Source organism: Zeugodacus cucurbitae, chromosome 5, assembly GCF_028554725.1.
Source record: "Zeugodacus cucurbitae isolate PBARC_wt_2022May chromosome 5, idZeuCucr1.2, whole genome shotgun sequence".
NCBI classification, from domain to species: Eukaryota; Metazoa; Arthropoda; class Insecta; order Diptera; family Tephritidae; genus Zeugodacus; species Zeugodacus cucurbitae.
Window position 1 is genome coordinate 20,906,195 of NC_071670.1, and position 24,967 is coordinate 20,931,161.

At 36.1% G+C, this 24,967-nt stretch overlaps 1 protein-coding gene and 1 pseudogene across 1 annotated transcript; both read right to left on the reverse strand.

Moving 5' to 3' along the window:
• Window positions 1–1,478: 1,478 nt before the first annotated feature.
• On the reverse strand, window positions 1,479–17,096 carry LOC105215041 (nuclear pore complex protein Nup205). Its single transcript, XM_011188782.3, has 17 exons — window positions 16,811–17,096; window positions 15,383–15,706; window positions 15,218–15,319; window positions 13,968–14,521; window positions 13,416–13,910; window positions 13,098–13,291; window positions 12,836–12,988; window positions 11,945–12,146; window positions 10,908–11,757; window positions 10,097–10,840; window positions 9,822–10,029; window positions 8,815–9,049; window positions 7,684–8,410; window positions 7,336–7,622; window positions 7,065–7,225; window positions 1,824–1,994; window positions 1,479–1,727 (listed from the first exon to the last, which is right to left on the reverse strand). Exons 1-17 carry the CDS (start codon window positions 17,003–17,005, stop codon window positions 1,543–1,545), a joined length of 5,787 nt encoding a protein of 1,928 aa, XP_011187084.1. The 5' UTR covers window positions 17,006–17,096; the 3' UTR covers window positions 1,479–1,542.
• Window positions 17,097–23,673: 6,577 nt separating this feature from the next.
• Window positions 23,674–24,430, reverse strand: LOC128922185 (uncharacterized; annotated as a pseudogene).
• Between the last annotated feature and the right edge of the window lie 537 nt (window positions 24,431–24,967).

Genomic DNA, 24,967 nt, shown 5'->3' on the forward strand with positions numbered 1-24,967 from the left:
GATATATAAATGGCAATTAAATTCAATTTTTTATTATTATGATTATCGCTAGGGTTCATTTTGCATTCTACCGCACACAAATTGCCAATTCTTGTTGATGTTGATATCGTCACATCAGCATCACTCGCGTACGGAGCCTTTGTCTTGTTCATTGTGATAAATAGCAACGCCTGAATTTGTTGTTTCATTTCGTTGAAATCTTACAACGAAATCAAAATTTGGTAGGGATACAGGAGGCTCGTTGTCGTTCATAAATGTTTCTGATAACATCAAGATGTTTGACTGTGTAAACACTCTATCTCAGAAGACATCAACCATGAGCACGAAGACTTTGACAATTGAATGATATTATTGATAAACCTTTTCTTGTGCTAAGAAACTCGAATAATTCTTTTTCTAAGGTGACAATTGGATTTCGACGTAATTTTATCATTTCATCTCGCAAAGCGCGACATGACCTGTCATTGCTTCCAATGCCATGATACAATTTTTTCTGTTTGTTCACTGGCATAATGTAAATTTGGTGGTTGACATGTACATATGTATGTTTTGTAGTACATTTCTTGTAAAATCTTCGTTGCCACGGACAACAAATGACCGCAAATAGTTTTTTTTTTTGTCACAGACTTGTAATCAGTGTCGCGTTTTCGCAGGCAAAGAGGTCCATGTCCCCAACTCATATTATTTTGGATTGTTTTATGTCTCGATTCTTACTAAAATCAATTGTAGTACATTAATATTTGGCGTCATATATTAGTAGAATATTTAAATACATTTAATTATTTATATTTGCTAATAGTAAGTCAATACTATCCAATACATATTTTGCGCATTTATAATTACGGAGGGATCGCTTGAAACGACTCTGTAAAATTCGATGTGTCGAAAAATTGATGGCCGCCTGCGCGACGCTACATTGCGTTGTTGGTAGAAAATCGGCTTGTAGTAAATATGTATGAGCATGCGATATAAATTTTTGGCGCTTGTTGTTTTTGTAGAACATTGCTTTTGATTTTTGGTGGTTGACAAACCTATGTGCACGCATATACAAATGTAAGTTTGTGTGTTTGTTCAATGACATATAAACATATACATATGAATGTTTATGCATAATGTTGCTGTTGCGCAACAAATATCGCAACTGTTCCGAACTCGTATAAGAAGTATAACTTAAAAAAAAAATTCATAAAATTATATACAACTTGTTACTTAAATGACAAAATGTATGATGTGATTGGCGTTGAACCGTTTAGCCGGTTATAGCAGAATCAATGAGAGCGCGACCAAATGACAAAATAGCTTCTTTAATTAAATTTTATCTTTTAAATTTTTTCTGCAACTACTCTTTCCGCTGCAAAATTTCATTTCCGCTGAATTTTCATTTCTGACGGCAGATGCTAGTTTTGCTTTTTCGAACAGATTGCATTAAACATAATGTTCAGTTTGCATTACCAAAATAACCCAATACTAATTTCAACTTAATTTTCAGTCATTTATTTAATTTTTCCATACATGGGAGCTTAAGTTGTACAATATCTTACTTTAAACACCTGGAAGAAGCTGAATTAATGACTTTATTCGACGGATCAAAGTGCAGTTAAAATAGTTTGCAGAATCTGATCCAGAAGCCAATGAGAGATGGTTGCAAAACGTCTCAGTAAAGACTGAAATCATATTCTGTTTTAACATTCCGAAATCCTCCATGGTTGTGGCATTTGGAAGGTATTCTGTAAATGTAGTAATTCAGTAATCACTTGCATAACAATATCATACTACACAAACTTGGTATTTTTCATATTTGTCTAGAATTACATTATCATTACCTTCGATAGCGGGTGTCAAACCCTGCCCAGTTGCACTAGAAGTCGATCTAACGTAAAAGTCCAAATGTAACCATAATAAATACAATGTTTGTTCGATTATAAAAACGTATAACGATAGCTCTTTTTGTCTATTTTCATATTGCTTAATCCACTCGGCGTCGGAAAGGCGAGCTGAAATTGAATTTATAGAAAAAATATTAATTATTCGAAAATATACATTATATACAGCATATATAGGAGGATGGGATCATCTGTAGAAGTTCACGTAAGTGAGGAAAGTTTTTGATTGCCATTCACTTGGGAGTGGCCAGATACGATTTTTCTCCACATGGTTCAAGCAGCTCACGACTTCCGGTTTTAGACCAAGTATCCTCTTCTGCGAATGTGCGTACGGATTAGAAACCCCCCTTTTGATGACCCCTGCAAACGTTTCAAGGATCATGATTTAAGGGTATGCACCTGGAATGTCCAAACCGTTAATTGGGAAGGTGCCTCTGCCCACGGTGGATGAACGTCTAGCCACAATCCGCATAAAAGCGAGGTTCTTCCGCCCCAAACGGAAGAAAGGACGATGATTTCAACGCTAGGGTGGGTAAAAAAGGTGTCTTTGGCACAAATTCAGCCTCCATGATGAAATATCGCCAACGGTTTGAGGCTGATCGACTTCGTTGGCGCCAAAAAAAGAAAAAGGCTGAAATGCATGAGTATGAAGAGCTTGACAAGCTGGCCGACAGGAGTAATGATTTTAAGACCGGAGCGCACTCCTGTAGGACCCCCAGAGGTGATCTAGTTGTTGATGACCAGAGTATACAGAGTTTGTGGCGAACCCGATTCCCCAATCGACGACGATGAAACAGATGTTCCATTGCCCGACCGTGAAGAAATTAGAATAGCAATTACCCGCTTGAAGAACAGCAAGGAAGAAAGCATGCCCGACGATTGGAATCTCAATGTACTCTGCCCAATCCACAAAACCCCACAATCTACGCCAATTACCGTGGGATAAGAGTCCTTAACATCGTTTATAAGGTTCTATAGAGCGTACTGTGTGAAAGACCAAAGCCCAGCGTTAACAAACTGATTGGACCTTATCAATGTGGCTTTAGACATGGAAAATCTACATCTGACCAGGTATTCACCATGCGCCAAATCTAGGAAAAGACCCGTGAAAAGAGGATCAACACACACCATCTTATTGTCGATTTTAAAGCTGCTTTCGACAGCACGAAAAGGAGCTGCCTTTACGCCGCGATGTCTGAATATGGTATCCCTGCACAATTAATACGGCTGTGTAAGCTGACGTTGAGCAACACCAAAAGCTCTGATAGGATCGGTGAGGACGTCTCCGAGCCGTTTGATACCAAACGAGGTTTCAGACAAGGTGACTCACTCTCGTGTGACTTCTTAACCTGATGCTGGAGAAAATAATATGAACTGCAGAGCTAAATAGAGAAGGTACAATTTTATATATAGAGTGTGCAGCTGGCGTACGCCGATGATATCGATATCAATGGAAACAACATCCGCGGCGTTAGTTCTGCTTTCTCCAGACTGGATAAGGAAGCGAAGCGTATGGGTCTGGTGGTGAAAGAGGACAAGACGAAATATCTTATGTCATCAAACAAACAGTCAACGCATTCGCAGCTTGGCTCCCACGTCACTGTTGACAGTCATATCTTTGAACTTATAGATAATTTCGTATACCTAGGCACCAGCATCAACACCAATAACCTTAGAACCGTGACATGGCTATACAACTTAATCTCGTGACTTGGGCACTCAGTGCCCAGTAATGTATTTTGTTTGAAAATTTAGACTTTTTACACGTTTTTTTTACAGAAACATCAATATCTCGCTTGTTTTTGCAAATAATTTATTGAAACTTGTGTTTATTGTTAGAAACAAATGTATTTTTATTGAAAAATATGAAAATCAAATAAAGTTTTAATTTCGAACTGTTTAAATGGGTGAAATTCTTCGCTGTATCTTTGATGCATTTTGATTGGCTGTAGACATTGTTGGATTATTGTCCACATTTTCATCATTGTCTGAGTCCGTATTGGCTTCGGCATTGTGGTGAATGTCAGAGGATGTAAATAATTTTGGCAGTTGCGACTTATTGCCTCTTTTTGTGCCCACCAATGTAGTATTCCGCACATGCAAATCTTTCACCAAGTTATAGTTTGTGAACAAATTGTGCATCGTGATATTCATACCTCTGTCCACATATCGGTTGGTGAGTCGCATAACGAGATTGCGCGCAATACCAGGCGACCGCTGTTCATTAGGCTGTGCACCCAAATATACTTCGCCTGCAAGTGGGTGGTTGGTTTTTGCGCCAACAAGCCAAAACATTTTTATGCCATATTTTCTAGGCTTAGAGGGAAGGTATTGGCGGAAACTGCATCGGTTTTTTGTTGAAAGCAACTGCTCATCAACTGTTCATTATTTACTTTGGACGAATGGTATCGGCAAATTCGCCAAGAATAATGTCCAAGCATGACGAATAGGCACCAATTTGTCGTATCGTAGTCTCTCAGCGCGAGTCAGTGAATCGTCAAAGTGTATAAAATGGCACAATTGCTCAAACCGATGCAGTGACATCACTGCTCTATAAAAGGGCATGTTAGTTTTGTGAAAAAGATCTTAGCATGAACTAAGTTTGCCTTCTCAGCACCGGAAAATAAAATTATTGCAATAAAAGCATATAGTTCCTCCTCATTTGTGTCTTGCCAATATCCTATTTTTTTGGAACTGTTGGATGCATGTTTGCCTGTATTACTCTTTCAGTTTTCCTATTCGTCTCAAGAGCAATACCTTCAACAAGAAACGCTGGGAAAACGCGTATGAAGGCATTACTTTTAGATCCAAAACTTTCTGTGCATAGTGACGTTGATTGTCTACGCATTTCCAATGCCAATTCCGCTTGCCATTTTTCAGTTCAAATCACATTTGCTTTCGTCAAGGCCCATATATACAGCAGCCTCCTCCTGGATATATTCTTCGAAACGTGGATCTCTAATGGGCTCAGCATTATCATCTCCAAGTCCGATTGGTCACTGGGTATCGATTCGTGCTCACCACCAAATTTAAGTTATCTTCCACCATCATCATCATCGCTATCATTAGCATTCAAATAATTTGAAATATTCTCCTCTTCTCCTTCCGTCAATTCGCGACGTAAGTTGGCCAAATAAATCGGCAATTCCTTACTCATTTCAAAAATATATATTTGTCACAACTAAAAATCAACTGTTTACTCGAAAATTTTATGCGAAACTAATTAGAAATCCACAACAATCTCCAAAATCTTTAGAAAATTACGCCTCTTCATACAAAATATATGAAGAAATTCTATGGGCACTGAGTGCCCCAAGTCACGTATAGAGTACTGACCATATAAAATGCCATTACTTTCTTATTATAAAAGCTATGTACTTAAAATTTTGTCAACTTATAACTAATATTATAGTTTGTCACTATGCTAAAATTTGGCTAAATTGGACTGTCCTATCCCCAGAAATTCAATATCAAAAATGAGATTGGGAACTGAGTGCCCAACTAAGGATAATAATGTCAGTCTTGAAATCTAACAGAATCACTCTTGCCAACGGGTGCTACTATGGACTGAGTAGGTAATTGAAAAGTAAAGTCCTCTCTCGACAAACCAAAACTAAATTCTACAAGTCCTAGGAGCTTTCGAGAGAAAGGTTTTGCGAAAGATTTATGGTCCCGTAAACATTGGTAACGGCCGCAGAAGATGGAATGATGTGCTGTATGTGTTATTCGACGACAGCGCATAAAAAGACAGCAGCTACGCTAGCTAGGTCATTTTGTTCGAATGGACGAAAGTGCTGCAGCTCTGAAAGTGTTCGATGCAGTACCCGCTGCTGGAAGCCGAGGAAGAGCGAGGCCTCCACTACGATGGAAGGACCAGGTGGAGAAGGACCTATCTTCACTTAGTATTACCAATTGGCGCTAAACTGTCAAAAGGGGAGATGCGTGTCGCGCTGTCAACGCCAGTCAAGAAGAAAAATATCAGGTATATGGGAGTTAGGGGAAGTTATGACCCGATTTCACTAATTTGTGGCACGGCGACATATTATTAAATGAAAAGTATTATTTTCTTCAAAATATCTGAGAGACTTTCCTATATTTTCGGTAAAACATTTATTCGAAGCTCTGAGGTTCTCATGTTCGATATATGGGGCCTTGAATACTTATGGTCCGATTTTGGCGATTTTTAGAAGAGCAATGCCACAATATAAATGTAGTATCTGGGCAAAGTTCCGATATCTTCACTAGTGTTTACTTTATATCTCGTCAAGTTAACGATTCAGATCGACTTCAAAGTTCTTGTATATGGGAAGTAGGCGTGTTTGTGAGCCGATTTGGACTATTTTCATAACATATCATTGGAAGCCAAGAAGATATTATGAACCGAATTTCATCGAGTTGATCGAGTAGTTTCGAAGATATGGTTTTTTACACGTAAGTGGGCGAAACCATACCCATTTAAACTTTTGTAAACCATTTTGCGTGCAGCTTCTTCTAGAGCTTCTTTATAATAAAATTTAAAGTTTCTGTTGGTTTTCGTTACTGAATTAAAGCATTTTTAGTAGTTTTCAACATAATCTTTGTATGGGAGGTGGGCGTGGTTATAATCCGATTTCCTCCATTTTTGGACTGTATAAAGAAACGCCTGAAGAAAACGACTCCTTTAGTAGTTTACGAGATATGTACCAAAAACTTAGTAGGGGGCGGGGTCATGCCCTGTTTCCCATCCAAATATGCCCCTTCCTAGAACAATCCTTTTTACCAAATTTCACTTTCATAGCTTAATTTATGGCTTAGTTATAGCTCTTTATAGGATTTCGGTTATCGCCATTTTGTGGGCGTGGCAGATTTCTGATTTTTACTCAAGTAACAGCTTACACGGACAGACAGGCAGACATCCTGATTTGAACTTTACTCGTCACCCTGATCACTTTGTATATATAATATAACCTTATATCTAATGCGTTTAGTTTCAGGAGTTACAAACATCCGTTATGTGAACATAACTATTAAAGTCTCTTAGACTCTTTTGTTGCGAGAGTATAAAAATATGTGTTCTATGGTAATTATAATTTTATATCTTTGCTACTTTTTTATAGAATAAACTTAAAGTCAAAGTGTCACAAAAAATTATAGTTTAAATTAACACTCAGATATATTACGTAACAACTGCTATCAACTTACCAGAGTTATCAATGCTAGCGTCAGCCATGTAAGATCTGTGCGAAACTATATTATCAGTTACTCGTTTTTGCATTTCTAGATATTCTACGGATCCTTGTAAGTGATTCAATACTGTCGTAAAGTCTAGCGATTCATTTGCACTTCTTTCCAATTTATCCATTCTGAAAAAAAAAATTATAATTTACATCGAATCATTGGTTGGGTGTAATAGTTAACGACATCACAAAAGAGAATAACAAAGAAATGTGCATATAAATGTTTAATTACTTACCTTTTAAGAGAAGTATTTTTCTTCGGTGTAAATAGAATATCATTCAAGTTTATAGTATTTGTAAATTTGTAGCGGAAGAAAATTGTAACATTTGCGGCGATGTCGACAAAATATTTTATGCAATTAGGTTCAGAAAACTCGTTAATTTGAACATCCAGTTTTGTGTTTCGCTTCAAAATATCGTTGTTTAATACAAAATAACAGAAAATATGCAGCATATATCTATTAATTTTGTGAGAGTAGATTTTGTGTTGATTCGTTTTTACATCATCTGGTAAGTATATATCCTGAAAAAACCCAAAGGCTATATAAATCAGCAGCCAAAATTGTACGTGCAAAATACTGTACCTTTCGCATAACTCGGGCAATAATACCGGTAACCACAGAAAGTTCATTCATAATGCCCACATCCGAATGGGATAAGCCGGTTCTTAGAATAAACTCGATGATTTCAAAATGAGAAAATAAAAAATTTGATATCTGGGAGATAGCTGATAAGTTGTCCATCCCAAGAGTCGTTATTATAGCATTACATAACTGTATGGCTGGGAAAAATATCTGGCGAAAGCGGTTATCCACAGCAGGCAGAAACTCCGGTACGGTATTATAACTACTTACACAGCCTTGAAAATTTGGATGCAAATCAAATACTCTCATCTTTGAAAGAACGCTTAACAGTTTAGCTGAGAGCAGCATTTCCGCACCCATAGAACAATTAGCAAATCTTAACAGAAGCGCCATATGTGATTCGTAGACATATAATGCTTTTATATTTTTAATTGAATCACTTACGATAAGACATAAATCCTGATCGGATTTTTCAAGGTTTTCGATGACATTGGCTAAGTAACCCCTATTTGCAAACAATTGCAGAACACTTGGAATGTTATTAAATTCTAAAGCTGAAACAAAACACGACATGGCAAGCATTTTACACACATCATGACCAATAACACAATCACGACACATTATATCAATTAATTTGTCTCCAAATGAAGAAAATAATTCGACTGGAACCTGACTTCCAACTGAGTTAACTGAAGCTGTCATCTTTTTATCTAACCGCGAAACGAATCTGAAATAGAAAACATTATTATTACATATACATATTATTAATATAATGAAGCTATACAAATATTGTAACAATAAAGAAAAACTGTAATTAAAAAGAAACATATTGGTAACAACAAAATATAAATATGGGAAGGCCCATCTAAGTTATTAAAAACTAAAAAATTATGAAAAAGTTTATGGACAACATAAAATAATCTTTATATACGCCGTTTTAAAATGTAAATGACCCACATATCACATTTCGGTTACATATTAAATACTTATAAATTTGTTGCACAATTAAATGAATCACATTTAAATAAAAATCTTGTTTAATACAAAAAAAAAAAAAATAAATAAAAAAAAATTTATCATGAATTTACTTTAAATGGTAAAATGAAGGACATATATTATTTTAATACATACGTTTCATTACTACGAGATGTTATGTTTTCTAATAGATGTCCATTCAACATTCGGAGGCAGCTCAGTATTGCAGCATACAAGTTAATTCGAAGCTTTTGAGACTTAACATCACTAACTACTATCCACTCTAAAAGTCGTTTTAATATTGATTTTAGATTTAATATATTTGAATCCGAGCTCACAATATTAACATTTTTCACATTTCCGTAGTACGTTGCGTTAGTTTTATCATTTCCTGTAATTTTACAATGTGATACATTTATATTTGCTTAGACTAAGATTTTATGTATAATTTATAGCTTTGATTTACTTAACAATATTTTTAAATTATTGAATATTGATAAAATTAGGAAATTAATTGCATGTACAGAAAGTTTGATAATTCCCATCAGTTTTATAAGTATATTCGTGGTAAAAAGAAAACTCTAAATTCTCGGTTATTAAACCCAATGTTATGTTGAAAATTTTAGTTTACTGGAATAATTAAAAAAAAATACAGATAATTAAAAAAAAATATGTCAATATTGGGGGTAATCGTTAGTGATACTTCGTTAAAACATAAACATATTTTTGCCTTTTCTCTGTGTGTGGTAAATTTTGAAATTTGAAACAAAAATGAAATAAACTTTTTGGGTAATGACGCAAAACAAATAGCTTATTTCATGTTAATAAGTAACGAAAAAATTATCAAGCTTGTCAGACTGTTATTCGTTACTCGGTAGAACGATAATTTGTGAACACGAATTAAAAAAAGCTGGTGTGAATACCCCTATTGTTTTCGTTTATGGTTTTATAGGTTAAAAGTGGGGTATTAAATTTATTCAGAGGCCAAGTATCATATGTTTCGGTAGTTGTGTGTAGCCTTTGATTATATTTTGTTAGCAAATTAGATTTGTTATTTAAGAGAGAAAAACTAAACTAAAAATATAAACTTATAAATACTATGTACTTCAATATCGGTCAATAAGTATCAATTAATGATACAAATCTATTGAATTACTACTTACCCATGTTTTCTAGATTTCGAGAAAAACATTGTCGTAAGCAGACGATGAGTATAAAAATGGCTTCTGATGTTAGAATTGATATTTCCAATGGAGGTTGTATGGATACAGCTTTGTTAAGAAGTTTTTGCAACATTTCGAATAAAAGCTCTTGCTTGATGGAGTATGGTAAAGTATTTTCCGATGCGTAAATAAATATGATTTCAGAGACCTAAAGTGATTTTAAAAATTTAATATAATTATTCGCATTTATTTGATTACACAAATAAACGGCATACCTGTGCCCACGCATCCATTACTTTTATTGTTCCCTTGTTTTTATTCCTCATCTCATTTATTTTGAGTGCATATATCAGTATGGATTCAATTTCATGCAATATCAACTTGCGTTGCCCTCCAGCTATAGTGCCTTGTACATTGCAAAGTTCATCGTGAAGAATTTTGTGCAATTTTTGTAAATTAATTAATGAGTGACCCTCTTCTGTTATGGATTCACACTCATCGAATATTTGCTTAGACAAGGAAATATCAAAGAAATCCCATTTAGTGGTAGTTAATTCTTTTACCTCAAACTCTAACCAATCCAGAATATTACTAAGCAAAAAATTTGGCACTCTTTCAGATTTCGGTTTAATAAAATGCTCATTCAAAACAGGAGATGAGTGTGAAAAGAATAGCGTCGAATTAATAGAAAGTTGATCTTCAGTCTTATTAGTAGCAGTCCCCAGTAATATTTCGCAAATTTGCTGAACTCTACTTATTTGACAATAAGAACTTGCTAATTTTAACTCTATTGCAGTGCATTCTAACAAGTAACTTGTCTGATACAGAATATTGGAGTATTTAATGTTTTTAAATGGGAGTTCGTGCAAGTGACGACAAATAAAGTCATTTGATGCTCGCAAATATCGTAAAATGCCTTCTGACGTTCGCGTATTTGAGCACAATAAATATAAGATGAAATATGAGCTCTTGTTAATTTGTTCCAAATCTGCATCATAGGTGTTTGAAGCTCTCATTGCCTACCAAATGATAAAATAAATTAGAGAAATTACTGTATAACTTAATCAAAAAGAAAAAGTCTCTTACCTCTACATGTTCATCTAGTAAAGCTATTATTGCTTTTAAACAATGATTAGTCGAATCTGTAATATTAAGTTTTCGTTTTTCGATAGCTTCAGTGGTATATTCAAATCCGAGAAGATAATATCCAATATTTGGATATGGTTGCGTTATGCAATTTCGAAGTAATCCTAATATTGATGTTTTAATTTTTAAATAAATTTTATGAGGTTTTTGCAGTTCGTTGGATTTTTCGTAGAAATTAGTTGAATTTATATCCATATCTAGACAATCAACAAATCCTTGACGAATTTCATCATATATATACCCGTTCGAAATAAATACATCCAAGATTTGGCTTGAGATATTGGGCATTTTTGAAACCATATTTAGAATATTTACAGCTGCAAATGAGTGATTTGGTAACCAATTGCAATACATGACAAATTTTGTTATGTTCAATAGATGGTCCGGACGTTGACTTCGTGGATTGACATCTAGTATGATTTTGTTTAAACCAAAAATAATATTTGATGTATTTGCAATATTGTGAGAATTTAAAAACTCTTTTTGTTTAATTAATCCTTCTTCAATTATTAAGAGGCAAAGAAGAGCACTTTCCTCAAGCATCTCTCTTTCATTAAATTGTTCGTATTCATCAAGCTTTTGTCGAGCATCATCAATTATTAGTAGAAGGAGGTTTAAAAAGTGAGATTTTTTTTGTAGCTGCAACATTATATAATACCCCATTGGCGAACTTTGGTCTTGGCGCTCTTCGAAATCTTTTGGTGTTGGTTCATATGTTTGAACCAAATAATTTAATATTTTTAAACATTTCAAACATATTTCCCATTTCTCGGTCAAATTTTTATATTGTCTGTTAAAAAGAAGAAAAGTAAAAAAATTATATCTTAATTTCTATACATGTTTTATCATATAACATCGAAATATATATATATATATTTTTTTTTTTTCAAGTGAAAACTACCTACAATTGAACATATTTTTTAATTAACAAATCTAATATGTGTATATGTAGCTAATACTAACATAGCCCCACTTACCGATCATAAAATTTGAAGAAAATTTCTTCAACAACAAAAGTAACATAAGGTTGTAGTCCTGGCCTGCGATGGTCGGCTCCCAAGTTTTTAGGAATAAAAGCTTTTAGTAAAGAAAACATCAAGTCTAAGATCCCTTGAGAAAGGGGATAACATTCGAGGCGAGATTCGTTCTGTGATATTTCTGTTAGAAGGTTGCAAGTATCTAGAATATGAAATACAATAATATTGCAGTTGCGATTTAGTATACATGGTCAAATAGTACTGTCTGTCTTACAACTATTAAACAAGAAATCCTTCGTGAAGGAAAAAATAAAGCATAATAAGAGGGAGCGAAATGAATACATATCAAAGTTATATTTTCTAACTGTGCACTTATACAACACAATTTGAAAAGTCATTATTTAAGTGTGAGGAATAAATGTTTCTTTTTTTTCAGTCACTTTCAAATAAAATACCAAATATATTTGAAATGATATACAAAATTAAATTAATTAAATTTTAAATAAAAGAATGTTATATATGTATGTTAATATAATTACAATAACGACTACTACTAACTCAATCTCTAAAAAAATTGTTTGGGCCAATACCCAGTCGAGTGTTGTACACTGTAATTTCATGCAAAAGTAAAATTGAATAAATAAAAAATTATGATTGATTTGTTTTCAATATGAAAACAACGTAATAAAAACTAAGAATAAATGAAACCATTTAACAATATTTAAGTATAAGTTTAATTATTTTTACTTGGTATATTACAAACTAATTCGGTTAAGTAGTTGTATATAAAACTAGACGCAGTTTTTAGTTAAAATCCGCCTCAATATTATTAGATATTACATTGTAAATACCAAACGGATAGTGATTTGAAAAATTTAGTATAATACTTACTGTTTGGAGTTATTACAGGTATTGTTGGAATAATTTGGGAGGTCTCAATGATGTTCCAAAGTATAGTTGCTGTTTCTTTAGACTTGCCTAGCGCAGCCAACGTTTGTAATATATTTCCCTTTAACACCAATGGTACCGGACAACTTAATAAACCTGAAATATGTATATAAATCAATTAATATAGCTGTAGCATCATTCATATAAACACAGATAGATAAAAATTAGCATGATTATATTACAAGTAGCATGCAATAAAATTTACCTAAAAGTATTTGTAATGGCGCCCAATTTGGGTTTTCACAAATTGCAATTCTTGATAATTCATCATAGTTAGCCACGGCTTTTATCACTTCGAGTACTGCCTGAAGAGCTTCAATCTCTTGAGGGTTGATAGATCGGTTCAAATGCGTTTTGTAAGATATTTCACTGCCAATACCATGTTCCTGGCGTAGATTTCTTAAAGTAAACAACACAAGACATATCGGTTGAAATGTTATATTCACCATGCACTCCAAGACGTAGAAGGCATTATTATTATAAGATTTATATGTATACGAAATTAACATGTTATTCTACTTACGAATAGTATTGAATCAACGATCCGAAAAAGTGTTCCCAAGATAGAGTTGTACTTCCCGTTAACCCTGACGCTTGTTTCAAAAGATTGAATGTATTTCGCGCTGACTTTTCACAACTTGTCAAACCAGCAATCATTTTTAAATACGATACGAACAAAGTAGACGGCAATAATTCTCCGGCTAGGCGAATAAATTTAAATAGTGAAACTGAGCGAGTGGTGGTTTTCACAGAGCTGAACGTTGAATCGAGTGGTTCCCAAAATTCAACACACAACGCTAGTCCTGCTCTATTATCTTTATAAAACTTAGATATGCATAACATCAGCATTTCAAAACTATGATCTAAGTTAAATGGTGGCTCCAATCCTTCCTTTATAAAACCCATAACAGTTCTCGCAGTTTCATCTGCCTTTCCTCGTAACTCTGTTACCTTGGAATGCATAAACTCTATAAAGTCCGTTAATAGCAAATGAATACGACGATAGAAAAATTCATGACTGAATATAAAAATATGTTAATAAGATACTTTACTAATCAATCAAGCAATTTCTTACCGATATAAATCTTTGTTTTCTAAAACATAGTAGTATAGAAAATTAAAAACTTTGCTGCTGATAGCTGCATCAATGAGTTGCTCATCATATGTTATAATCTTCGATGAAGAATTCGATACCTGCATAGATGCGTGTCGGAAACCAGTCAGGGCTAACCCAAAGGCAAGCTTGATGATTCCTGTTAGGCCATCTTGTTGAGTGGGAATTAAAGCGTCAAAGACTGTTTGTAAAAAATCTCCTTGAGAAAATATGGGAATGGTCTGCCAAATATTTTTCGGCGCTTCATATTTGAGCAACACACTAGTATCACACGCATACATTAATGAAAAAATTAGTTTTAGCGTTATATCGTCTACTATTCCCGATGATTGAATTTGGCTAAAATTTGATATATTTTTAATTAGCTTAACAACAATCTCCTTTGGAAGGCCTCTTTGCGCTGACCAATAAAATAATGTGGTCGCTAATCCCATTCGGATATCATTGTAAAGTTGCTGAACTTGGTTTTGATGTTTTTTTGAGCCCAATGCTCGATTTTTCGTTAAAATAACTATCTAAAAAGCATAAAATATAGGTTGTTATAAAATATCTTTTTTTAAAATATTAGTATAGTTTTCTACTAATATAAGGATTTTAGAAGAAAGGAAATTATTTAATTTATTTTTTTTATTAATAATAAAATTTTCGACTATTGAAGTTTTAAACAATTAGTACGGGAGAAAATTTATAATAAAATGTTTTAGTACATCATTTGTGAAAGATTATTATACTTTTTTAAATGTGCTATTAAAATAGAATTTAGAATGCAGCGTATATTCCAAATTATACACACTTGGGCTATGCAATAAATTTATATAAATATCATGTACTGTGATAAGAAGACTTACATTAAAATGAAGACACAGGAGATCGATTTTATAAACGATTGCAAGATTTGCTCTCCCACATTTCATATGGGAATCGTCTCGCAACCGTAATATGTAACAAACTTAGTATCGACTTATAATCAATTTTCCTCTATAAATGTTGTATGTTTATCACCATGATTAGATGACTAAAACTGCACTTCTTCATATTATACTTTAACTTATTTAATTCCAATAAGTTAAATGTAACAAAAATACACATAATATAAGATTTATCCACCAACTCTACTTGAAATTTGCATATAGTTATGTATAGACGAATATTTGAAGAAATGTGATAACTGAATGTCGATGAAATTCATTAGGATTATAATAATTACTTGCCTCTTTCGATATATCGAGATCATCCAATAGTCCAACTATTCTATCAAGGATGTTGCACTGATTAACCAAGTTTTGTGTAAAGGATGTAATTAAACTGGATATCTACGAATAAATAATAAGGAAATATCAAACCATTATTTTAAAATTAAAAATATATAAACGCACCTCTTTTGGTATATCGGTTGTCCATGACATGCCATTAGTTGCTTGAAAAAGATCTCTAAGAGAATTCACCAAAGCCTTTTTACCATCATAGTACAGTAAAACGGCAACTAATCCTCTTGATAACCCAGGGTGATTTATCATTTCTCGCTGAGCAGTACAAAGTAATTCCAATGCCATGATTTCATCCACATTGAACATATCCGATATAATAATGGCTTCATCCACCAATTCTTTGGAAATTGCTACAGTTCTAGTATATTTTGATATCGACACACCATCTATTAGACCATTTTTCAATAGTTGCCGATGTTTTTCGTTTTTTTGCTTAAAATATGTAAAACAAATAAATTTTAGTGCAAATAATAGTAGTTTAATTTAACATACTTTCTAAATTGTGCTAACATTTACTACGAATTACATGCAAACCAAAACCAATAAGTCGAACGCATTTTTATGTGATATAAATTCCTTTATAATTTGCATATATACTTACACATTTTACCTTTTTATGACAGAACTAAAATTGTTTACTTTGGATTAAGGACTAAATATTCATTTATATCGCTGCGATAAAAAGTGAACAGCTTAAGAACTTCAGCAGAAATGAGTGTCCTTATAATGAGTTATTTCAATATTTTGTTTAGTTTTTATGTGTACTTTAGTTTTCCCATATTTCAATTTTATTATAAGAGAAACTGCTTTTTGACAGAGTAAACATTTTATTTTATATTCTAGATACATTCTTAACTTCTCTATAGAAATAATTGTCTAACGCATTAATTTATTTGTCAGAATTTCATAATGAACAAACACTCTACATCTGCATGGATAGTATATACTATATATGTTCATACTTTGTCCGTAGTGAGGAATATGGCTGCATATAGAATGGCTAGAAATAATAATTTTTAGACAGAGACAGGGATCGCCCTGTTTACACTTTCTTTAATTTCTGAGATATTTTAAATTTTTTGTTGGCCATATATATCCTATAGAGTTGATGATCGCCTCTGCCACTTTCTATGGGAACATATTGTTAACACCAAACCTACCACAACGGTCAAATGACCGCTTTCGAGACTTTGAAAAACAAATGTTTTTTAATTATTATATGATAATTTGTTTGGGTTTATTGTTTATGCTAAACTCTGTATTAATTACAGATAACTGGTAAAGACTGTAATGTTTATTTCAAATTTATTATTTAAATATATATCGGTAATTGTGCCCGATTTAGTTTAGCAAACAAACTGTAAATAGTTCATTTTTAACTAAATAATAATACTTTGTATTTTTAAGAAAATTAAGTAAAATAGTAAATATTTTGTGTTTGGGCATAATTTAAAACATATAATTATATTTATATGGACGTACATTGTAATATTTGCCATAGCAATATATTTAAAGATACCATTAATTATAACCTACCGGATACAGGAGCAACGACGTAAAGCTTTGTTTATATTTCTTAAAATGAACCTCCAATTCTATCAACGATTGATCTGTAGGATTGCACAGGTTACGTTGAATTACAGAATTTAAATGTTTATAAGGCGTCCACATATCTTCCATTGGCCCTAAACAGGCCTCAGGACTTTGTTTGCAACACTTCAACTTTTCCATCAGTTTTTCTATTTACTATAGCGAAAATGTGACCACCATTCAAACCTTTGCACACAAATCTTCCGCCAAAATAATTCAATCATAGGGCTACCACCCCACTATCTTTGATAAATACTAGAAAAAAGTTTAAGGCGCCTGCTACACGTTCAGCTTTTATCGTGATATTTCCTGTATCGCGATATTTCTTGAACGTTTAGCATGCAATATTGATGGATCACGATCCAAATCACTCCCAAAGGTTATTTTGGATAATGTCCAAATATTGGATGCATATGATGAATTTCTGTGGAAGCAAAAACATGATTTTCTTCGGCTTTTTTCCGAATTTTATGAAAAAAAAAAATTACGAAAAAATAAACACATACATTTTCTAAATATTTATTTATAAATATTAAATATATAAATATTCATTTATAAATATTGACGTAATATATATAGAACCACTAGCAGTTGCGAAGTATTCACCCGCAATCCATCAAAATTAAAAAAAAAAATAAAAATATCACGATAAATAGCAGGGGCGTAGCAGGCCCCTAACTCGGACGTAACACAGGGAAGAAATGGCCACACACTCACACTTTTTTACTTCCCAATCTCACTTTCTGAACTTGAAAGCCATTTTGCTTTCAATTTTTGCGAGCAAGAAGTGCTTCAAGTTGATGATAAAAAAATGATGATGTTGATCAATCAAGTTGATGATCAAAGTAGTACGCAAAATAATTGAGGTCCCCACGGTGTTGGATCCACCAGGGTTAATTTTCAGTTCTTCATATTAGATTTATGCTACGGTGACGTTAATAACTTCCGTATCGCGCTTAAAAGAAAAAAATGCAAGTTTATTTCTAAAGAATTTAAAATATGTATAATAATAATGTTTTACCGAAAAAATAATAGAGTAAATTAACACCAAACCTACCACAGGGTGTTACAAGTATTAAAATTTTAAAATAAATTACGAATAAAGTTGAAGTAAGTGAATTATTCCTTTTTACGAAATTGTACACAAGCAATACATTTTATGGAACATGAATCTTCCGACGTATCAACAGATTGATTTAAAAATAAAGACTTATTAATCCATTTTGGCGATAAATGGAAGCAGTTTCCTTGACGACGGCATCTCTGTAATAATAATTGAATATCAACCCAGCAAGTCATAGGTACTGAAACTCCAACACATTCAAAGAAATTTCAATAACACCACTACATACACATATATGCAACAAAGGGCAATATGTGCAAAAACATTTACCTCAACTCTTCTCTCGTACAGCACCCTGAATGATAGAAAGAAACAACCAACCCAGTAAGTCATGGGTACTGAAACTCCGACACATTCAAAGAAATTTTAATAACACCACTACATACACACATATAAAACAAAAAACAAAATGTGCATAAACATAAGAATTATTGAATATAATAATATTATCTTGCCTTAAATTCTAATTAATTTTCCATACAGATATTTCAAACCTCATATGGCGCGTTAAGGATACGCAAACTTATTGGTGTCACTTATGGTATATGGATGGAATATGTGCTGCAAGCAAATCCAGAACTATGAATGAGCACGCTGCTACATGGAACACAAATCATTTACACACCAGATATTCGGTTTAATGTCACTTTTTTATGTGCAATTCAAGCTTTTGGTGGAGGATGGAGTCATATGCAGAAGTTCACGTAAGTGAGGAAAGTTTCCGACTGTCATTCACTTGGAAGAAGTATCCTCCGGGTAACCAACAGACATCCGTTTGGAGGCGAGCTAAAGTGAGAAGACGAAACCAGCTTAAGCGGTTGTGCGTAGGCTTTGGGACATACCACATAAAAACACCCCCCAATGAAAAGAAAAAAACAGACTCGGATGAGAGACCCCAATTTTGATGACGACCACTGCAATCGTTTAAAGGACTACGGACCGGACCCTTAATTGGGAAGGTGCCTCTGCCCAGCTGGTTGATGTCCTCGTAAGAGTAAAGGCTGACATTACCGCAATCCAAGAAATGCGATGGACGGGACAAGGACGGAAGAAGGTGGGTCCTTGTGACATCTACTACAGCGGCCATATAAAAAAAGAAAGAAGCCTAAATGCGTGAGTATGAAGAGCTTGACAAGCTGGCCGACAGGGGTAATGCTCGAAAATTTTACGAAAAGATCCGGCGACTAAAGGTTTCAAGACCGGAGCACACTCTTGTAGGACCCCCAGAGGACATCTAGTTATTGATGACTAGAGTGTACTGAGTTTTTGGAGGGAACACTTCTCCACCCTGCTGAATGGCAGTGAAAGTACAACACCAGGAGATGGCGAACCCGATTACCCAATCGACGACGATGGAGCAGATGTTCCATTGCCCGACCGTGAAGAAATTCGAATAGCAATTACCCGCTTAAAGAACATTAAGGCGGTGGGGGTCCATGGTTTACCGGCCGAGCTTTTCAAATACGGCGGCGAAGAGCTGATAAGGTGCATGCATCACCTTCTTTGCAGAATATGGTCGGAAGAAATCATATCCGCCGATTGGAATCTCAGTGTACTCTGCCCAATCCACAAAAAGGGGGACCCAAAAAAATGCACCAACTATCGAGGGATAAGCCTCCTCAACATCGCGTATAAGGTTCTGTCGAGCGTATTGTGTGAAAGGCTAAAGCCCACCGTCAACAAACTGATTGGACCTTATCAGTGTGGCTTTAGATCTGGAAAATCAACAATTGGCCAGATATTCACCATGCGCCAAATCTTGGAGAAGACCCGTGAAAAGAGGATCGACACACCATCTATTTGTCGACTTTAAAGCTGCTTTCGACAGCACAAAAAGGAGCTGCCTTTATGCCGCGATGTCTGAATTTGGTATCCCCGCAAAAATTGGCGCCAAACTGCCAGAAAGAGGGATACGTGGCGCGCTGTTTTGGACTCGGCTTTAAGCGCGTAAGCGGTGTCTACGCCAGTCAAGAAGAAGAAGAAGAAACCTTTTGGTCAACACAAGCACGTGAAGAATTGGAACGAAATGGTTTAGATGCGTTTGCAACCGTTTAACATCGCGATGTGTGTCAACTGGGTTTTGCCAATCAGCTAGAGGGAAAGCAGTTGCAGTATTTTTGGACTTACCGGCACCTCAGTTGGCCGTGCCATTATCAGCTAAAACACAGAAATAAATGCTGCACTTTCAGTACTGCGGCCCTCAAATCCCTAATGAGAATTTAATAACAAAATCATTAATTATATTACATATTTATTGAAAATAGCATGCCATTTAGGTGCTTATTATTATATTTACATTATACATGTATAATCGTACTACACTACATATTGTAATTGGCGTTGCAACCGTTTAGCCGGTTATAGCCGAATCAACGATAGTGCGCCACTTCTCTCTCTCCTTCGCAGTTCGGCGCCAGTTGGAGATCCCAAGTGTAACCAGGTCGCTCTCCACCTGGTCCCTCCAACGGAGTGGAGGCCTTCCCCTTCCTCGGCTTCCTCCGGCGGGTCCTGCATCGAACACCTTCAGGGTTGGAGTGTTTTCGTCCATTCGGACAACATGACCTAGCCAGCGTAGCCGCTGTCTTTTTATTCGCTGAACTATGTCAATGTCGTCGTATAACTCGTACAGCTCATCGTTTAATCGTCTGCGGTATTCGCCGTTGCCAATGTTCTGAGGACCATAAATCTTGCGCAAAATTTTCCTCTCGTAAACTCCTAGTGTCATATCATCTGATGTTGACATCGTCCAAGCTTCTGCACCGCAGAGCAGGACGGGAATGATAAGCGACTTGTAGAGCTTGATTTTGGTTCGTTGAGAGAGGACTTTACTGTTCAATTGCCTACTCAGTCCAAAGTAGCACCTGTTGGCAAGAGTTATTCTGCGCTGGATTTCGGGGCTGACATTGTTCGAGTTGTTGATGCTGGTTCCCAGGTATACGGAATTATCTACCACCTCGAAGTTATGACTGTCAACAGTGACGTGGGAGCCAAGATGCGAATGCGCCGACTGTTTGCTTGATGACAGGAGATATTTCGTCTTGTCCTCATTCACCTCCAGACCCATTCGCTTCGCCTCCTTATCCATGCTGGAAAAAGCAGAACAAACGGCGCGGTTGTTGCTTCCGATGATATCAATATCATCGGCGTACGCCAGGAGCTGTACACTCTTGTAGAAGAATGTACCTTCTCGGTTTAGCTCTGCAGCTCTTATAATTTTTTCCAGCATCAGATTAAAGAAGTCGCACGATAGTGAGTCACCTTGTCTGAAACCTCGTTTGCTATCGAACGGCTCGGAGAGGTCCTTCCCAATCATGACGGAGCTTTTGGTGATGCTCAACGTCAGCTTACATAGCCGTATTAGTTTTGCGGGGATACCAAATTCAGACATTGCGGCGTAAAGGCAGCTCCTTTTCGTGCTGTCGAAAGCAGCTTTAAAATCGACAAAAAGGTGGTGTGTGTCGATCTTCTTTTCACGGGTCTTCTCCAAAATTTGGCGCATGGTGAATATCTGGTCCATTGTAGATTTTCCAGGTCGAAAGCCACACTGATAAGGTCCAATCAGTTCGTTGACGGTGGGCTTTAGTCTTTCACACAATACGCTCGACAGAACCTTATACGCGATGTTGAGGAGGCTTATCCCTCCATAGTTGGTGCATTTTTTTGGGTCCCCCTTTTTGTGGATTGGGCAGAGTACACTGAGATTCCAATCGGCGGATATGATTTCTTCCGACCATATTCTGCAAAGAAGGTGATGCATGCACCTTATCAGCTCTTCGCCGCCGTATTTGAATAGCTCGGCCGGTAAACCATCGACCCCCACCGCCTTATTGTTCTTTAAGCGGGTAATTGCTATTCGAATTTCTTCACGGTCGGACAATGGAACATCTATTCCATCGTCATCGATTGGGGAATCGGGTTCGCCATCTCCTGGTGTTGTACTTTCACTGCCATTGAGCAGGTCGGAGAAGTGTTCCCTCCATATTCCCAGTATGCTCTGGACATCCGTTACCAGATTACCTCCTCGGTCCCTACATGATAATGCTCCGGTCTTGAAACCTTCTGTAAGACGCCTCATCTTTTCATAAAATTTTCGAGCATTACCCATGTCGGCCAGCTTTTCAAGCTCTTCATACCCAACGCATTTCGGCCTCTTTCTTTTTACGTCTGCAAATGCGTCTCGCTTCCCTCTTCAGTTCTCGATATCAATCCCACCCCGAACGTGTTGTGGTCGATCGCAACGTTGCGAGGTAGGCAGTCTGTTTTCTCTCCACTGCGGAACGACAATTCTCATCGTACCAACTGGTTTTTTGGCGTTGCCGGAGACCAATTGTTTCGGCTGCAGCGGTATGCAATGAGTTTGAGATGCCGTTCCACAGCTCCCTTATATCGAGATGCTGATGAGTGCTCTCAGAGAGCAGGAGTGCAAGTCGAGTAGAAAATCGTTCGGCTGTCGGTTGTGATTGCAGCTTTTCGACGTCGAACCTTCCTTGTGTTTGTTGACGGGCGTTCTTTGCTGCACAGAGGCGAGTGCGTATCTTAGCTGCTACTAAATAATGGTCCGAGTCAATGTTTGGTCCTCGGAGCGTACGCACGTCTAAAACACTGGAGACATGTCTTCCGTCTATCACAACGTGATCGATTTGATTGCGCGTGTTTCGATCAGGGGACAGCCACGTTGATTGATAAATTTTTTTATGCTGGAATCTGGTACTACAGACAACCATATTTCGGGCCCCAGCGAAGTCGATCCGCCTCAGGCCGTTTGGCGATGTTTCGTCATGGAGGCTGAATTTTCCGACTGTTGTGCCAAAGACACCTTCTTTACCCACCCTAGCGCTGAAATCGCCAAGCACGATTTTGACATCGTGGCGGGGGCAGCGCTCATAGGTGCGTTCTAGGCGCTCATAGAAGGTATCTTTGATCACTTCGTCCTTCTCTTCCGTCGGGGCGTGGGCGCAAATCAGCGATATGTTGAAGAACCTCGCTTTGATGCGGATTGTGGCAAGACGTTCATCCACCGGGGTGAATGCCAGGACTCGGCGACGTAGTCTCTCTCCCACCACAAATCCAACACCAAATTTGCGCTTCTTTATATGGCCGCTGTAGTAGATGTCACAATGATCCACCTTCTTCCGTCCTTGTCCCGTCCATCGCACTTCTTGGATGGCGGTGATGTCAGCCTTGAGTCGTATGAGGACATCAACCAGCTGGCTTTCGTAGATTTTTCATTGGTACTTCGTTTTTATGTGGTGGGTCCCAAGCCCTACGCACAACCGCATAAGCGGGTTTCGCCTTCTCACTTTAGCTCGCCTTCAAACGGCTGTCTGTTGGCTACCCAGAGGATACTTGGTCTAAAACCGGAAGTCGTGAGCTGCTTGAACCATGTGGAGAAGAATCGTTTCTGGCCACTCCCAAGTGAATGACAATCAAAAACTTTCCTCACTTGCGTGAACTTCTACACATGATCCCATCCTCCATATATACATATCTAAAACGTATTGAATAGTTGAACAATTCTTGCTATCTGACAAAGGCTGGAGGAAGAGTGGCAAATGTCAAATACCCCGTGCGGCCTGGAAGTGTAAGCTGCGCACATTATGTGAGGAATCTTTTGGTTTCTTTAGAAGTATTTGTAAGATCTGTTCTTTCATTAATTGCACTAGTACTAGATTCATTCAATTTCTTTCATCCATGCTCTTGCTGTAGTGTTTCCACTGCACTAATTTCGGTGAATCCATGTCCTTGTAAAGCGATACAACAACGTTATGATTCTACAATACATGGTAAAAATGTATCAAAAAAGTCCTCCTAATTAAACATACAAGAAGTTTTTCAATTTTTATGATCACAAACATTCACTTAAATTTACCATTTAATTTCTGTGTTTTAGCTGATAATGGCACGGCCAACTGAGGTGCCGGTAAGTCTAAAAATACTGCAACTGATTTGCCCTCTAGCTCATTGGCAAACCCCAATTGACACACGTCGTGATGATAAACGATTACAAAAGCACCTAAACCATGTCGTTTCAATTTACGTGCTTGTGTTGACCAAAAGGTTTAATTGCACGTAAAAAAGTGACATTAAACCTAATATCTGGTGTGTAAATGATTTGTGTTCCATGTAGCAGCGTTTGCATCCATAGTTCTGGATTTGCTTGCAGCACATATTCAATTGCTTCGAAAGTTTTACGCTGCTACCATAAGTGACACCAATAAGTTAGCGTACCATGACGCGCCATATGAGGTTTGAAATATCTGTATGGAAAATTAATTAGAATTTAAGGCAAGACAATATTATTATATTCAACAATTATTTACGTATTCAATGGTTTCGCCATTGACGTTGACCATTGTTGGTGTAGCTGCTATTGCGTGCTTCGAAATGACGGTGCGATGAAGTATTACTGTATCACCCTCTTCAATTCTTATTTTTGGCTTTAGAAAAGCTTTATTTTACCTTTTACTTATTTAAAAATGCGTGCTTCAATAATTTAAACTTTAATTAGCCTGCAGATCACTGATTTAAATAAAACACGCAAAATAATACTTCACAAGCAGCCATGATATAGCTCAAAACAAAACTTGTTCAAACACGAGAACTTAGGTTGTTTCTTTCTATCATTCAGGGTGCTGTACGAGAGGAGAGTTGAGGTGAATGTTTATGCACATTTTGCCCTTTGTTGCATTTGTAGGGGTGTTATTAAAATTTCTTTGAATGTGTTGGTGTTTCAGTACCCATGACTTGCAGGGTACGTCATGGCTTCCAATTTATGTCAATTTGGACAATTAGTTCGTGTGATCAACTTGAAAGCAAGTTCTTTCCCGTGAATATAGCGCTGATTTAACTCCCTTAGTGCCCAATTTTATTTTTATGTGTAACTATAGCTGTGTTTGATTCGCCAAGCGTTGAAGAGAAGCCAAACGAACAAACTATTTAGATATTCAAAAAAAAAAAAAACTGGCAGCATAATTATGACC

Coding starts and splice junctions, on each gene's coding strand:
- LOC105215041 (XM_011188782.3), bottom strand. CDS start 17,005: ATGGAAAAGTTGAAGTGTTGCAAACAAAGTCCTGAGGCCTGTTTAGGG. Junction 13,292..13,415: donor TCGTTGATTCAATACTATTC/GTAAGTAGAATA, acceptor GTTTACTTTAAG/AAATCTACGCCAGGAACATG. Junction 1,995..7,064: donor CGCTAGCATTGATAACTCTG/GTAAGTTGATAG, acceptor ATTCAATTTCAG/CTCGCCTTTCCGACGCCGAG.